At 37.2% G+C, this 17254-nt stretch overlaps 2 protein-coding genes across 8 annotated transcripts; both read left to right on the top strand.

The window, feature by feature from the left end:
- Window positions 1–2799: 2799 nt before the first annotated feature.
- On the top strand, window positions 2800–9078 carry LOC103705903 (uncharacterized). Of its 7 annotated transcripts, none has more exons than XM_008789805.4 (10): window positions 2825–2964; window positions 3487–3601; window positions 5381–5469; window positions 5570–5708; window positions 7257–7331; window positions 7434–7555; window positions 7631–7706; window positions 8022–8081; window positions 8547–8686; window positions 8800–8933. In XM_008789805.4, the coding sequence occupies exons 2-9, from the start codon at window positions 3524–3526 to the stop codon at window positions 8682–8684; spliced, it is 777 nt and encodes a 258-aa protein (XP_008788027.3). In that variant the 5' UTR covers window positions 2825–2964; window positions 3487–3523; the 3' UTR covers window positions 8685–8686; window positions 8800–8933. The 7 variants fall into 7 exon arrangements, with proteins under 7 accessions (XP_088566863.1, XP_008788027.3, XP_008788026.3 ...); XM_008789804.4 differs by having other exon boundaries at window positions 8795–8922; XM_017842500.5 differs by lacking the exon at window positions 2825–2964 and adding exons at window positions 3053–3147; window positions 3291–3318 and having other exon boundaries at window positions 8547–8825.
- A 4445-nt stretch (window positions 9079–13523) lies between these two features.
- Window positions 13524–17028, top strand: LOC103705902 (calcium uniporter protein 1, mitochondrial-like). Its single transcript, XM_008789802.5, has 2 exons — window positions 13524–14094; window positions 16342–17028. Exons 1-2 carry the CDS (start codon window positions 13624–13626, stop codon window positions 16828–16830), a joined length of 960 nt encoding a protein of 319 aa, XP_008788024.3. The 5' UTR covers window positions 13524–13623; the 3' UTR covers window positions 16831–17028.
- The last annotated feature ends 226 nt before the right edge of the window (window positions 17029–17254 follow it).

The following is a 17254-nucleotide window of genomic DNA, read 5'->3' as shown; positions in this document are numbered from 1 at the left end:
TGATATAGGAATAACGACTTAGCACCATAATTTATATATAAATCTTCAATTGGTCGCCTGTGCCAACAAGAGAGGAAGGATAGTTGGGCTTGAAATTCTCAATTCCGTCTTTATTGATAACTGTGTGTGCTTTGAGTAGGCCATTTTTTTTATTGACATAATCTAATTAAAACTCTACTTCATGGAATGCGTTGATTCGTTAAGGTTACATATGAAAGAAATTTAAAAAGGAGTTACAAGGCAATTGGCATGGAGATCTATAATTTCTCACCATTCTCTGTGAGGCCGAACCATATCGCAAACAACTACGATTGGAATCCATTCTCTCTAGTCACTTATGATTTGGCCCATCAGGTAACAAGCCGCTGGAGTCTATTGGGTCGCCTTTGGGCCGAAATAGAGGCCGGGATTCCTTGGGCAAGCTCTTTTTCTTTTTTTTTTTGCCTCAATAACATCAAGAGCAAAAAACACACAAAACTCGACCATTGCCACTAAGAACCGACCTGTCTTAGGCACCAAACAACCGATGCAATGGAGTTGGAAAACTCGGCAATTTGTTGTTTAGGCCGAGTTCAATGAAGATCTATGGCAAATGGGCGTTGTTGGGATTCTGGTTCGATGGTCGCTCTCCGACTTAAAACAGCATAAACGAAAAACTCCTCTTGCTGGAGTAGGTCCAGCAGAAGATTCTCCGATGCTTAAGTTGGGACAATGCCCAAAGAACAGAAGGAGGTTTTCAACAATCTGTTAGGACGTTTGAGCACTTACCTCAAAGGTCTCCCTAAGAAGATGGTTGTATAGGGGAAAAAAAATACCAACAGCCGTGGAATTCGGTCACGTGGGTCAACTAGAAATAGTTGGCCTCCGCACACCCGAATATCAGGTGCAAACATCTCGCACACGGATCACGTGATATCTATTAAGCCAATGGAATTTCGGTAACCGCTTGGGATCTCAGCTATAGTGCTGCTAACTGTAGAGAGTTTTCGAGGTTCGGACTTGGCCGTGCGCTTTTGGGCGCGCCAGATGGCTACTCTTGACTAGTTGTGTACTGGCATCATGGCAAACTCTTATTGCATGGTCTTTCTATTCTCTGAATATCGTCTTGACTTAGGCATCGAAGAGTCCTTTGTCGGATACACTTCAACAGAAGAACTTCTTCTTTTATTCAATTTCAGGTCAGAACGAAGCCATCGAACAAAAATTCCAACAGCGCCCGTCCGCCACAGATCTTCACCGAGCTCGGCTTGAATAGTCAATCGTCTAGTTCTCCAGCACCGTTGCCTCGCTCATCCAGTGACCAGTGCCTAAGACACTCTCAGCGGCGACATTGACAAATTTAAAATTCTGAAAACTTTAGCAAAGCATGTTACTGACGACGATGCGCTTGATTTCTACAGTTACATATTGTTTGATGTGGTTTTGGAGTTCAAGTAGCATTTGCACAAGAAAGAAATGATTGATGGGAATGGCTTTCCATGAAATATTACATGTTTCTGATGATTTTGCACGTCTTAATCGAACTCAACTTTTCTTTAGGATTGTTGGAAAGCATATATGGTAATAATTAATCGCCTGAAATGATTGATTTTGTCGGTTGTATTCTCACCAACGTCCTATCATGCATTATAATGATCCTTTAAAGGTCAACTAGTTTTACCCCCCCAAAAAAATGTTAATTAGCTGGGTTGGTATACGATCAAAACCAAGTAGGTGGACAACATTTGTCCGGACCAAATGCTTCAAGTGTTTAATTTTCTCTGAAAACTAGAGAGAATGAAATTTTGACTGGTTATTTTATAAAAAATTAATGCATGTCAAACTGAAAGTTCAAATGAGATTCTCCTCTCTAGGATGAGAGATAGGGTTACCAAGCTACACATGGAAGATACTATGACTTTTGCCCTGTGACGATGAGCTTGAATGATCTTTCTATTTTCCATGTCAACAAAAATACTAATAATAATCAATTTTCATGTATTATTTTCTAACTCAATTTGTCATACATACATCCAACACTAAACTGCCGGCTAATTTTAGATATTTGAGAGATAATCGTCCCATGATCGGTTTTCATCTAAAACCTAACATCTCCATGCATGATGCTCAGTGTCTGGTTATGACCTATCAATGGATCAGAAAAGTGGCTTTTGCTATGATTTAGTGGCTCATATTTGGTTCCCATTAGGTGGACCAGGATAAATAAGTGATTAGAAGAGCCATCCCCCTTTGACAAGTCTACAGAGAAGTATTCAAACTGGCCGAGTCAAGCATAGACCACTCGACGAAACTTTCAATCACCATCGGTCAATCGAACCCATTAAACTAGTCCTTGGCCAGCGGGTCCAATTCTGCGGTTCGTCAACCGGTCGCCGGCGGATCCTGATGGAGGCGTAGCTCGCCCGTTCCGTCTCACACCAAACAGCCTTTTTTTTGGCGACGTGTCAGATTCTTAGAGGAAAGCAAGGCACAGAATTACAATTTTTTTGATGGGTCCCATTTATACGTAGATTCAGCTTTCAAGCTTGCCGACGTGTCAACCTATGATTGGTGAACAAAGCAGGTCACTTGATGTCGTGCCCTAACGAGGCTTGGCTGTTGATAATAAAATCTGTTTGCTTGGATGGAATCTTTCGTTGCACGATATTTTAATTTTTTAAATATTTTTAACTATTTTATTTAATTTTATTGGATTTAATTATATTAAAATAATATGCTGGAAAAAAAAGCATGATACGGCAATGTTCCTAAATCATCACTAGATTCTCAAATAGATGCCGCTTAGATTCGCTGTCACGTGTCCAGCGCGTCAGATTAAACGGCTCCAGCGCTTTCTCTTCTCTCCCTCCCGCTTCTGGGTCAATCCACCCCTCTGGCCTTCCACAACTCGGCCCTCTGAAGGAGACCCCAAAGAACAAAACCTAACAGACATATAGCCTCTCAGCCTTCTCCTCCTTCACCCAGGTCTGTTCTCTTTCTCTTAGATCCTCTCTTTTTCTTATTTGTTTATATGTGTCTTTTGGAGTGCTTGCTAATCTTGTTCTCTTCCTATAGAGCTTGATTGGTCACTTGGTCTTTGCTTTTCTTCTATACATTTAGTCTTTGGCTTCATAGAAGAAGTTCTATCAAAAGACCAACAGATTGCAGGTCTTCTCGTTTGCTTTCATTTGTCCATCCTTACATTTTATTCTGACTCCTTTGGAGTGTTTCTTCTTATTGTTCTTGTCCTACATAATTTAATTGGTCTGGTGATCTCATTCTTCTTCTATATGCTCTTTGGTTCTGAAAAGTTCTGATTAAAAGACAACTGGATTAAAGGTCCTTTCTTTTGCTTTTCTTTTGTTCATTCTTTTCTTTAATTTTCTTTTGGTGCTTTTGGAGGGCGAACAGATTTCTGGAAAGTAGCAGACCCTTTAATTTTGCTCAATAGAAGGATCTTTTTATTCTATTTGAGGCTGATGGAAATCGAATTATGGCTTATTTCAGTTTGTGTGGGCTGGAGATTGTTTGAAGGAAGCTGGCGATGGATGGAAATTTCGGTCCGACCGAGCAAATTCTTTGGCCGGTATCGGTCTTCTCCGGCATTATCATGTGCAAGATCGTAAGCACTTTACATCATTCTGTTGAGCTAAAAAATTTTGCTTTGGGGCATGGAGTATGCTGCTTAATTTCAATTAATTGTTTACGGTAAGGTTTATGCCAGTGTCCTTTAAGTTTTGCATCATGGCTATGCTTGTAGTTGTTTCAGAAGGTAGTGGTAGTTCCAGTAAGCAATATGTAGTCTTGTATTAAGAGTACGGAGGACTACAGAGCAAATCTTATTAGATTGTCCGGTAGTTGCAATACATGATAAAGTTTGATATTCTGGAAAGCACTTAAAATCCAAAGAATGAAATGAGCAGAGTTCTGTATACTACTGTTTCATTTATGGAAACTCCAAAACCATGTTATAAATTGCAAGCACCAATGTCAGGCTAAGTAGTACCATGCAAGCGGTCCTGATGTTTAAAATTAGAAGACACAACTCACAATTCTTCCTCATTTAAATTGAAATGACACTATGACAGGGGAAAAAGATTTGAGTGTTTGATAGTTTGAGCAAAGTCATGTAACATTTGCCATAACTGTATCTCGATTATTTTCTTGTACTTTAGATCGTTGTGTCATTATTACTTAATTATCATAGGCACAGCAGCCTGTAAAGTTCATCTTGAAATCCTGATGCCACACAACTCACAATTCTTCCTCATTTAAATTGAAATGACACTATGACAGGGGAAAAAGATTTGAGTGTTTGATAGTTTGAGCAAAGTCATGTAACATTTGCCATAACTGTATCTCGATTATTTTCTTGTACTTTAGATCGTTGTGTCATTATTACTTAATTATCATAGGCACAGCAGCCTGTAAAGTTCATCTTGAAATCCTGATGCCACAGTGCAAGAAAGGCTCTTTGGTTGTGCTTCAGAGGGGACAAGCTCTTTTTAACCACACCTTCTCACAGGACATCGCATTTGATGCTTTCGGAAATGAGATCAAAGGATATAAATTTGTGGATCCATCAAATCTGAGTACATCTAAGCGGAAATTCTGTTGTTATGGGTCATAAAGCAATAGCAAGAAATTTTAACATTTTATTTGTTCATAACCTTATTAGACCTATCTATATATACCTAGTTATCCGGGCATATGCATGAGAGAAAAATATAAAAAAATACTTGCAAAATGATGGCCTTTGGGTCATGTAAGAAAATCACTTACCCAAGATCTTAGGTGGATCTTCTTTTCTTATTTATTATTTCTAATTCCTTTTTTCCTACTTCTGTAGACTTTTGAGTCACCAAACTAGGCTATATAAACCAAATAATATAGCTGTTTCATTACAATGCCAGTGAAATTTGCATACAAATTTGAAATTGAAGATCGACAAATTCTTAGTGATAAGTGACTTGTAATATAATGTCAGTCATTTAGCAAGGAATTGCTTGAGATAAAAGGATAGGCTTCTACTCATGAGTTAATTTAGGTTCTAAAGTTGAACTGATGACTAACTTTTCATTTGGATATCTCCGATGAACTTCTTTGTTTCTTCGAAAAGAGAAAATTCCATGATATTTATCTTTGTGATTACAATTAACTATATATGATGATTGATTTTATAATGGAATAAATGCTATGGTGCCTTTGTCTTTTAACGCTCCTTGAGGAGAAGAGATACGGTTTCAAGTAATACATCTCTTTACTGCTAATTAGGAAAATAGTTCCACATTTATATATATATATATATATATATTTGAGGTGGTTGGGGGGGTGGGGTGAGATTCTCAGATGTGCATCTATTGTTTTTTTTCTTTATAACAAAAGCATCTTTTTTGTGAAGGTATATGAAATTACATGTCTGATCAGCTTGAGGTACTTTAAGGCATATAACAAGCTAAGCAAATTACAAAAAATTGAGTGGAACAATAGGTAAGACGTACTTAGATATATACCATTACCTGTGAGATGACTCCAGTAAATCAGTTCTACTATATTTATATGTCTAAGATCCATTAACTCTTTCATGCAGGGGTTTCTCCACATTGCATGCAGTGCTTGCTGCAGCAGTTTCTTTCTATCTGGTAGTGATATCAGACCTTTTCAAGGATGGTGCTCGTGAAGAGCTAATGATAAACAGAAAATCAGTGCTATCAGACACCATGTTTGGAGTAAGTTATTGGTTGTCAATTGTACTTCGGAGGTTTTTTTAATAGATGAATTGATAAGCTGGTAGCAGTATCATCCTGTTTTTCTTTTAAAATGCTTCTGAAATTGAAAATGAAGAACTTTTTGTTTATTTTTATTTGCTTCCTATATATGCTAGATGAGTTTTTAACAATAGTCTATGATATACTGTTAAAAAATAGTGAAATTGCAATGGCACTTTGCATATTGTAGTGTTCTCAGAGATGATGAGTTGTTCATACATTGCCAGCTAAATTACATTTTCGAGTTTTATCAGATTGGGTTAGCTACATGATCTTACAGATTTTCCGCCTTACAATTTTGCATCTTATTTGAAGATTGTGCTTAATAGAACATGATGTTTTGGTTGTTGAAGTTACTGAATTCCCATGTTCTTTTCATGGATTGCTAACTGACAATAAAGAATACGAAACTTAAGCTGAACATAGAGAGGATTGGGAGAAGTCAATTATGTCTAGACATCTATTAACCCGTTTGAAGATTCATGATATGCATTAGCTGCTTAAGAGAGTGTATTGCAAACTGAGGAGCCATTTTAGTAGAACAAAACAATATTAATAGCTTCGGAGAACACATCATGACACCATATATGTCTTATTATAGTTATTTTTTCCTTCTTTTAGAATAACCATGGGGCTGCCACCATCCTGATTCAAAGTTGGAACCTCTCCCCAACACAAGTGCTGAGGAGAGAAGTGCCAACCAGCTGGCCTTTAGGTGGTTTGTCTGCTCTCTCCATTGTCGACTAATGAGATGCTACTTGTCTGCAACCAAAGGGATTCGGAACTGTTATTTGCATATGGAGATCCCTGAGATTTCCAACACTAAATGTGATTCCATTGATATGGACATCATTTTCCCTATCCACACCTCACCAATTGGATCATTAGGAGGCGGCGATTGATTGCTTAATCGGAGGCGACACAAAAGTTAAGGGAGTGTTATGGTGTGCTCTACGGAGACTATTTAGAATATGGCAATGTGAAGCTGAGATGAGTAAATGAATTCGCAATTTAAAAACTCATGATAGTTATTCTGATAAGAATTTATGTTCTTTTCTAGGCCATTTACTTGACTTTGTAATAGGGGATTAATTCCAGAAAGATAATGACAACAACAACAATAATAATATGGGATTGGTCGTCTTTCTTTCTCTTTATGTTTTACCATTATTCACAAGCTGGCTTTTATTGTTCGATGATGTCTGAGCTTTAGTATCTTTCTCCTATATAAGTCTCTCTTGCTATGGTGACTATTTAAGGATATGGTTGGTTAGACGCCTAACAAATGCTATCTTGAATGCACCCATTCTCAACTTTGATTGGGTGTTTTTTTTCATGAGATGAGAATGCTGGCTTCTGTGGTCAAACCCAGAACCTCTGGTTAGGAGCATAAAATGAGGAGAGGGGTGCCAAGCAACTGATCTAAATGTAGTTGGCTTTGCTTTACACTGGACTGCTTTTTTCATCTAATTGTCGACTTGTATCCAATTGCTTGAATTCTTTTTTCAGATTTCTCTGGGTTATTTTCTCTCAGACTTGGCAATGATTCTATGGTTTTTCCCTTCTTTAGGTGGCAAGGAATATGTAAGTACTTCAATGCATTGATAGGCTGAGGTTCTCTTGTGTAGTAAACCCATATTGTTCTCTTTCCGCCTGTAGATTGAACCTGTAATGTTCTCACTCCAGGTCTTGCATCATGGGCTCTCGATGTATGCAATTTTTTTTTCTCTGATACTCGGCAAAGCACATATTTACGTACTCATGGTTTTATTTTCTGAAGCTACAACTCCCTTTGTAAATCTCAGATGGTATGTTCTGACATCCTGTTCCAAACATTTGATAATTGTTTATATTTTGAACTAAAGCCAAACGGATGACTGCAGGTATCTGGATAATGCTTGGCAGAAAAGTTCGAAACTGTATATTTACAATGGCATGGCCTTGTTCCTTGGATGGCTGGTATGATCAAGTTCGTATAGACAATGCTTTTAGATAGGGGATAATATTACTCGTTAACTTCATGTCAAAGCACATATCACATGCCTCAGATCTCCGGATTCTGATGATTGATCTTATCGACTTATTATAACATCAACAAGATTTTCTAATCAGATCTCTAAAAACATTCAACATTCTTAAGTGTTCACATATTGCATGAATACATGGGTCCATACTCAAATGAGAACAAAATGGTTATTAAATGCTACTAATATGGTTTCTAGGCTTTCACTATCTGTAATCTGTTCTCTGACCTGTGGATTGTCTCTTTTTTAGGTTGCAAGGATCCTTCTCTTCATCTATTTCTTCACCCACATATATCTTCATTTTGATCAGGTATGCTGCAGATTAAGGTGATTTGGAAATTCGATATAAGAGATCGACTTTTTGATCATTAATACTGAAACTTAAGCAACAAGGAGTGGCATGGGCATTCTCCTTACAAGGCATGCAAAACAATATATAACACCCTAAGTCTTAGACCCAATATACAACACTGTAAGACTTCACCCAAGATACCTGTCAGCTCCTTTCTTTGAATTTGTTTTCTATAAATTCTATTAAAAAAGATTTCTGCTACTATATTTTGTAAGCAGCCATCAATACTTGGAAATGCCATCATCAACTTAGCATCTGCTTTCCAGGCACAAATTTTTAGGGATTATAAGAAACACTAATGTTGAAAAGTTTCATTGAGAAGATCGATGGGGTGGTTTGTGTCCCATCTTTCCTCAACAACCAATATAATATCTTACCATCAAAAACTTAATTTTTCTCCCTCCTCTTGTCCTTCTGTTTCAGGTGAAGACAATACTTCCTCTTGGGCGTTACAGTTTGGCGATTGTTCCACCAGTGCTGGCATTAATGAATGTATTTTGGTTTTGGAAAATATTCAAAGGCATGATGAAGACTCTGTCCAAAAAGAGGCACACAAAATGATGGTAGTATTGCCTCTCTCTCTCCTTTCAAAACTCCACTCACCTCCCATTTGGTATTTGTTCTGTTGCATTTGCTCATTTTACTGGTGTGATTCTCTCCACTTTGGGAAGCAAAGGCTCCATGTACCATATAAAGCTATCAACCTCATCTCGAAAGTCTCAGGAAGGATGCAGCAACAAATGATTTGAGGGAAGTTTTAGAAGACAAAGAAATTTGCACCACTTGCTGTCAAGTTGATGAATGGTGGAGGCATTGATTCGCTCGCCTTGGGATTCGTCACCTTTGTTTGGCCTTTATATGTCAGATAAACCTTAGAAAATTCCGTCATAGTGAAGCTGATTGGATGCTAACAAGAACGCAATAAAATCATTTGAGGTCGCAATTTAAAGAGGAACATCCATGGCCATATCATGCAAGATAAAGCGAATCCCTTCTCCTAGTTCTCTTATTGTAGGACAAAATTAGCCTTCAATTTAGAACTATCATGAGGGGAGCTTTTTTGAGCCTTTTTATTTTGTAAAATAGAAAACAATTACAATAATCCTCAATACATATAGCGCTAGTTTGGTTCGCAGGAAGAATTTTTCGTTACAGAAATATTTTTTCTAAAAAGCTGATGCATGGGTATATGATACTTAAAAAAGTGGTTTTCTCAAATTTGGTTGATTATGAAAAAGTAGTACATTCTAAAATGATTTATGTTTGATTGAGCATCTAATTTTCTGAAAAAAGTAGTATAAAATATTTATTATATTCCTAATAAAGAAAAGATCTTATTCCATTTCATCTAAATATTTAAAAAAAATTTTTAAAAAAAATTTAATACACACTCCTTAGCCGTCTCCCCCAAGAAACAAAAAAAAAGGTATTGCTACATGATTAGATCATATATAATTTCAAGAAACTGAGGACGAATGGCCCCTTATCAGCATTTTTCTACAGGACCCAGCCTATAATGTAATGCATTGTATCAACCCTATTTATAGAACTCAGGCTTTAAGAAGCTTTTGGATGTGGTTAGTGCTAGCCCCGTTTCTTGGGTAATATGTTAATGTTTTTGGTAAAGCAAGCACTGAGCCTGGTTTCATTTCAATAAAGCTGGGACAATGGAATTGGCTTTGTTGAAATGGACTCCAGCCCAGCCTATTGCCAATCCTAGCCAAGGCCAATGCTTTAGGTCCAAATGGCTTTTGTCGTGGTGTCTTTTTAGGCAATTCCGTTTCCTTTAAGACCAAATCGTGTCGCCCAGGAAAAAAAAGCGATACTTGTTGCCGTGAAGTAGAAGAACGGCAACGGTCTTCAATTAGGCATTCATGTAAACAAGCTCAGAAGGTTGCTTTTAAGTAGCTATTCCAAAAGATAAATGATAAGATAATATCAAACATCACAAGTAACCCCAAAAAATCAGGATCGGCGCCCCAAAACTTGAGCGTATGGATGCCCATGGCCAGGGTCCGTTGGATCGTGTCCTGCATAGATTTCAAAGCACTCTGCTCGCATGAATTCTGAAGTGGTCGTTGCATGATCCAACAGTGGATTTGTGCAAAAGAAAGGTGAATTCTTTTCTTTTCGCACGAAAGATACAACCTCAGTCCCATCAACAATGCCGCTCCAACCTCATAACTCTTTTTCTTCTTCTTCTTTTTATTTTTCATAGCTAGGATGGGAGGAAGCCCGACGAAAATTGAGATGAGATCGGACTTGAATTTAGGTCATGTGCGCCCAACCCATTGGCGCGCTTAAAAGCTGATTGTGATTGCTAAGCTTGTCCAGTTTTTTTTTTTTTTTCGTCAGCCCGGCAAATTACGAAGATCTTATACGTTGTATTGAGTTTTGATATATATTTTTTTAGAAAAGAGAGAGGAAAAAAAATCCAGTCCACATTTCATTAAAATAGTGAAATGTAAGAACATTAATAGCAAAAGAAGCAACATCCCAAAAAGAATCCAAAGAACGGATATAACCAGAAACATTTAGCTGATATATTAAAGTTAGCACGGAGTAAAAGATATGCTTGCTTTGTCTTCGAGCATAAAAAAACAATAGTATGTTTTGGTTTTTCTTTTGTTTTTTAGAATATACTCTGATAATATACAAAATTCGTAAATCACTAATTGTAATTGCATCTGAATGCAGGCTTGCTCAAAGAAGTGGATCGCAACCTATGAACATGGCTCTAAACTACCTAAGGTTCCAAATGCACTTGGCATGCTGCTGGGTTGGCTTAGGCTAAAGGTTGTCCCAGTTAACATAAGCTCTCTTATATAATTTTTATCCAACAAAATTATAAAAATAATATCACTTTATTTGATGTTGGTAAGATTTTGAATCTTGATCGGTTATATATAAACTTGGCAAAAAAAAAAAAATGAAATAAAAGGAGGCAAAAAGAGTTACCCGGCTTTTATTAAAGATTAATCATATTTACAATAGAGGTGAGGGACAGAGATGAATTACATTGTTAAGAAAGAAGAGGAATAGATGCGAGAAAAATAATAATTTTTATAAACTTGGTAATCATATTATGTTATATTATATTACACGCACAATATATACATATATTTTCTGTTTGTATAACCCATGGGATAATGGTAATCTTAAGTTTTACTCTTATTAGGTTTCGATTTAAGAAGAATTTGACTCAAGATAGGCCGGCCCAATTCGTTGTCAATTTCTTACATCGCCCTTGTTCAGTGCCTGCAAATGTAAGTCCTTTGTACTATTTAGCCTCCAAAATAAATGGTACAAATTTAAAAATATCAGATTTGTTATCCGCCATTACAACTGAGAGAATCTAGTCGAGCTTTATGCTCACCATCCAAAGATACCATTATATATTTTTTTAAATTTTTGAGAAAATTGTAGAGGCAATCTTTCAAATTTAGATGAAAAATATTTCGGCTCCAATTTTTTTTTAAAATTAATTGAACATCATAATTTATTTTTCTATTATAATGTTGCCTAACCATCTATTAGCACCTCAACACTATTAACTAAAAGTGAAAAATTACTAAATTTCTCTCGAGAAACCTTCCTTCATGATGAATAACCCTTCAACAAAGATAAAGATAAATAAAATATTTTCTACCTTCCATGAACAATATTAAAATAGTTATAGACGATTAGGCCATATTACAACATAAACTAAGGAGTATGAGTAAAACTTTTAAAAAAATTAGAGTCTAAATATTTCTCACTGGAATTTGATGAAATGTTTCTATAATTTTTCAGAATTAATCTTAGATTTTCAAATCTTAGCATAACCATCCCAAAGGGTTTTGAAGTAGAATTTCTTTATTCATCTTTTCAGAGTTGCTCTTGGGGTGAGAGAGATATGAACTGCTTCCCTCTATAAAAGCCAAAACCTGAACATTCATATTTCTTTTTTTTGTTATTTCATGTGTTAATTTTTTTTCCTTTTAACAAATAAAAAGAAGAGTTTGGGCAGGAACCCAACCAATATAGTTCTAATTTATCGTTGGGAATTTTTGGTCCCAAATCATTTCATTCTCACCTCCCAACCAAAAAAGAATGATGACTTATTCTTTATATTTTCAATGTCTCTAATGTAATTATATAATTTCCAATATCTCCATAATCCATTCCAATCTTGTTGATTAGACTCCCTTCTTTATGCTTCTTATTCTCATCATGAGAGACACCATACAATTGTATCCAGGCTTATTAAAAACACCATACAATTGTATTCAGGCTTATTAAAAATAATACCGATATGTTAGAAAATAAATTATGCTACCAATCATAACCACTCGTTCATACAATAATGCATCGAATTGATGCTTGATGAATGAAGTTTACGAAAATAGCAGCTATGATTAGTAGCGTGTACCGCATACGATCGTGTAGGGTACAGTTTTTTGATTAGGAGTGGTATAAACTAACATTAAACAAATTTAATGGTTAACAAGGGAAGATACATAAATGGAAAGATTCTTGTCCCCAGTGACGTGCAAAAACGGCGTCGGGTTGCCACACCGCAGCTTGGCAGGGATGATTAAGATGATCTTGGATTTGTTTGCCCCGATCCTTCTTATAACTGTCCTTGTCCGTTTCCACCATTCGTTCTGATCATAACGGCCAAACGTTAATGGCAATTTAGACCCACTTCGGGTCCACTTTGTTGTCCTTATCAAATCACCGTTTAGTATATGATCTTTTTGCTCCAAATATCTTATTTTTTTAACCTGTTTAATATTGTGATAATGCAAGTTGATGCCAAAAAGGTGGCGCCATGCCGGTTTCTTCTCATTATTATAAGAATAGTATTATATATAAAAAATACCTTATATAAGTTGATTAAAAAAATATAAAAAATAGTATATAAATTGATGCACCAATGATATGAACTTCATTATTACTCACCAGCTCCTAGTTAAAATATATAAAAAATCAAGAAAAAGAGAGAAAAGAAAATGATAAACACAAGGCATGGCTATTTTATAAAGACTTGTTATATGAAACATCTTATATTTCAACAAAAAAAGAAAAAAATTATTCTTACAATAAAAAGAAAATAAAAAAAAGGCTAGCAATAATAAAGAGATTGGCACCATCTATATACTAACCATACGAAAAAGGATCATGAAAACAAAAAATAAAAAATATTAAATAATTTTGCCAACTACCAAAACATATGTATTATATATATATATATATATATATATATATATGTGTGTGTGTGTGTGTATGTATGTATGTATGTATATTAAATATATATAATATATTCAAAAATGTATATATAAATATAGAGATGGAAATAATTTGGCCCTGCAGCTCCGTTGCGCGCCGGGATCTCGTTCTCGCCGTTGCTTGCCGTTAAGCCGGTGACGGCGACCGTCATTCACGCAAACCCGGGTGCAAACCCCCCCGCCCACTTCCGCCATTCTCGCTCTAGACGTTATTGTCACTCTCCCGCACAATGTGGCGATCCTCGTCGTCTCGCTTCCTCTTCCGGACGCGCCTAGGCGGTCCGGCGAAGCCCACCGGGTGCCGGTGGGCGGAGCAGCCGATCCGCCGCCCCTGGCTCCACCTCGCCTCCCCCTACTCCTTCTCCTTCGCGTCCGCCTCCCCCACCGCCTCGCCGTCGCCGCCCTCCTCCACCGCCGCCTGGGAGGCGGACCACGGCATCTCCGGCGGCGCGACCGCTCAGCCGGACGCGATAACGTTGGCAGAGGCGAAGCGGCTGATGCGGCTGGTGAACGTGGAGGCGCTCAAGCGGAAGCTGGAGAGGGATGGGGAGGAGGTGATAGGGTTCTCACAGCTCCTCGAGGAGTGCGAGGGGATGGGGATGGCGCGGACGCGGGAGGAGGCGATGGCCTTCGCCCGGGTCCTCGACGAGGCCGGCGTCCTCCTCCTCTTTAGGGACAAGGTCTATCTCCACCCAGATAAGGTGATTGAACTCTCTCTCTCTCCCCTCACGATTTCTCGTTCTTTAGATTTAAAAGGGGATTTTTGGGAGATCCGAGATGGGCTTTTGCTATTTTGATTCGATTTCAGAAGGGCGAAGCTAAGAATTTGATCTTGCTCCTCCTTTTGTGTTTTTATATGTTTGTAGATTGGAATTAACGTAGTTAGCAAATGGATAGTTTTGAATTAGCTCTTTATCTGATTTCAAGATTTCAAGATTGGAATTAGCTGTTTATATGTTAGCGAATGGATAGTTTTGATTCCATTTCAAGATTTCAAGGGAAAGTTGGAAGTGGCTTTTTTCTCTTATTAGTAGGTGGTCATTAGATTTCAATCATTTATAGGTGTTTTCTCCACCTCCCAGCAGAGAAAGATTCCATGTTGCGGCTAATCCAGGTAAAATGAAACTGATGGATTTGATGGGTTACTGGATGACAGAGATGTCCTTCTTTGCTTGCTGATTGGCCCATCTTATTGTGGGTTTTGATGATTCTTTGCTCAATAGTTGGAGAAGAGATTCCTATAAGATACACGAAATGGGGGATTCTAGGGGGAGAAATTGGATTTGGTAATTGGAGGTGTTGATTCTTGAATTTTTTTTCTGGGCCATTTTGGAGTTGCAATAGGGGATGAGCAAATCCAAGGATAATTTCAGCAGGAGTGGAAATCAGCTGATATGAAGAGGCAGGGGACAAGAACAAGGGAAAAAGGGAGACCCATGGAATGGCAAGAACGATCTGATTGGGTAATGCTTGATGTTTTAGATATCTTGAAATTTAGGATCGATTCTTCCAAATCCTCCCAATTTCTCCGTTCCACTGCATCCTCCCTCTCATTAGCAGACTCTCATCTCTCATACTGTAGGAGTTATCCAGCAGAATGCCAAGAAGGGATCCAAAGAGGCCCTTAGGTATATTATAATGGATGTTACTTCCTTATCTCTGATATGCCTCATATCAGAGGATGGGGTTGGAGAACCAAATGCCATGCCTCTGCTTACTGCAAAGGTGTTATGCTGTCTCAAATAAATAAGAAACAGATAAAAAGATCCTCATTTTTTCGCTTCTTGGGAGGCTTGGATTTTCCGGAGATGAGAATTCAGATCCATAGAAATAATTCCCATGAGGGCTTTTCGAGGTAATGAGATTTTCTCTGTCTTTACGTGTTAGCTTTTTGTGCTTCAGTTGTATCTCGAATTAGGACAACACGTTGAAAAGAATTTCCATGAATTTTCACAGAAGTGCAATTCAGTCTCATTGTTTTTTCTTGCTATGAAAGTTTAGAAGATTGAATTTGGTAAATTTCAGTCTTGGTTGTTCAAATGATGTATATAAACTGTCAGAACATTTGGTTTTTTCCATCTTAAATCTTCTCTTTCTTCCTTGGTTTCAGGTTTTCATGTTTATCTTCAACTTCCAATTGTTCTTGACTAATATAGGCCTGAATTGAAGAAAAAGAATCTTTCACCTATTGTAGCTCCATTTTCATTTTAGGATTTTCAATTTCCATTGGAATCCAAATCGTATTATTTCCTCGATACTTTAAAACCTGAACGGATGCAAAACCCTAGTTAGATTTTTTTTTCCGTGTTTCATTTGACTGCATAGATCTTATTGAATTGAACATACAAGTAATAGATATGCCATATGAATTTATAGGAGTTTGATATTTAAAGTTTCTCATGAATACTATACTATTTTTCTTCCATTTTGATGCCACTGAATTGTCATGATAGATTCCTAAATTTTAACGCATTACCCACAAAGTTTCTGTTTTGGTAAAAATTAATTTTCTCACCCCAAAGCCTCTCCCTTTTTTTTCTTTCAATTCACCTCAATGGCATCGTGAAGAGCAGTTCACACAACTTTGAAATGCAATGATAATGTTTAATAGTCGACATTAAAAGATTTCCCATGCTTACTATTTTTTTTCACTTGGTTATTTGATTAGCAGTGAAATTTTTGAAGTGCTTTCTATTCTTCACAATTCTAGTGAGCAACGAATGATGATTACATTTGGCAGCTGGGCATGTAGTTGGAGTGTTTTTTTAGTTTTATCAGGTGTCGGAAATTTTAAATTTACGAAGCTGAATGAACCATTGGTACTTTTATTCTTTGGACCTTTTAGCGTCGAACAAAAGGTTGATCATATATGTTTTTATTTAGTCTACCTGGGTAGATAGTGTAAGACTGGAGGCTTATCATCTCGATCTATTTGCCTATTCTTCTAGGTTGCGGATCTCATTAGAAGAGCTGTTCCCCTTGTGCTGGAACCCGAGAATGATCCGAGGATAGAAGAGCTGAAGCAACTGCAGAGAAAAAAGGAAGAAATCGATATGCTTGCTCACAAGCAGGTCCGCCGCATTCTGTGGTCAGGATTGGTGTTCTTGGTTGTTCAGGTTGGTGTCTTCTTTCGTCTAACATTCTGGGAGTTCTCATGGGATGTCATGGAGCCAATAGCATTCTTCACCACGACAACCAGCATAGTCGTCGGATATGCCTACTTCCTTTTTACATCGAAGGATCCAACATATCAAGATCTGATGAAGAGGCTCTTCTTATCCAGACAAAGGAAATTGTCGCAGGGGCATAATTTCGATATGCGGAGATATATGGAGTTGCAAAAACATTGCAAATATCCTTTGGATAAAATAGCTGGGATGGAGCATATCCACAAGTCTGATGCCTCTCATCTTCAACATTTCTCGGCCAACAAGTGATAATTTCGCTGTGTTGACACCCAGGACTTTTACCTGCTTCTGGGCAATGATAGAAGATTGCTGCTGAGACGAGCAAAGGTAAACTTTTGAACAGTATTTTGTATAGTGGACCCAAAAGTGGCTATATGGTCATCATATGGATAGGAAAACTTTGAGTATTAATGCAATTAATGAATCACAAAAGAACCTATTGATTTATATGGTGATCTTAGAATGATTTTATGGTGATTATTATAATTAAGAAATTAAAGAGAGACATGTCCTTATATTTCATTTATTGCTATATGTGAGGTCCCTATATGAAAACACAAAATTTGGATTTGGATATAATGTATGAACCACAAAAGGATCTTTTATTAAACTTTATTTCTGATGTTTTGTACTTCTATCCTGAATTAGTTCTATGATCGTGGAAATATAGTTA

This window comes from Phoenix dactylifera, chromosome 14 (assembly GCF_051530095.1).
Source record: "Phoenix dactylifera cultivar Ajwa chromosome 14, Ajwa_hap1_PhDact_Kaust_v1.1, whole genome shotgun sequence".
NCBI classification, from domain to species: domain Eukaryota; kingdom Viridiplantae; phylum Streptophyta; class Magnoliopsida; order Arecales; family Arecaceae; genus Phoenix; species Phoenix dactylifera.
This window is presented reverse-complemented; position numbering and strand designations above follow the sequence as displayed.

Coding starts and splice junctions, on each gene's coding strand:
- LOC103705902 (XM_008789802.5), top strand. CDS start 13,624: ATGTGGCGATCCTCGTCGTCTCGCTTCCTCTTCCGGACGCGCCTAGGC. Junction 14,095..16,341: donor TCTATCTCCACCCAGATAAG/GTGATTGAACTC, acceptor CTATTCTTCTAG/GTTGCGGATCTCATTAGAAG.
- LOC103705903 (XM_088710737.1), top strand. CDS start 3,524: ATGGATGGAAATTTCGGTCCGACCGAGCAAATTCTTTGGCCGGTATCG. Junction 7,332..7,433: donor CTTTAGGTGGCAAGGAATAT/GTAAGTACTTCA, acceptor TTCTCACTCCAG/GTCTTGCATCATGGGCTCTC. Junction 8,082..8,546: donor TATATCTTCATTTTGATCAG/GTATGCTGCAGA, acceptor CTTCTGTTTCAG/GTGAAGACAATACTTCCTCT.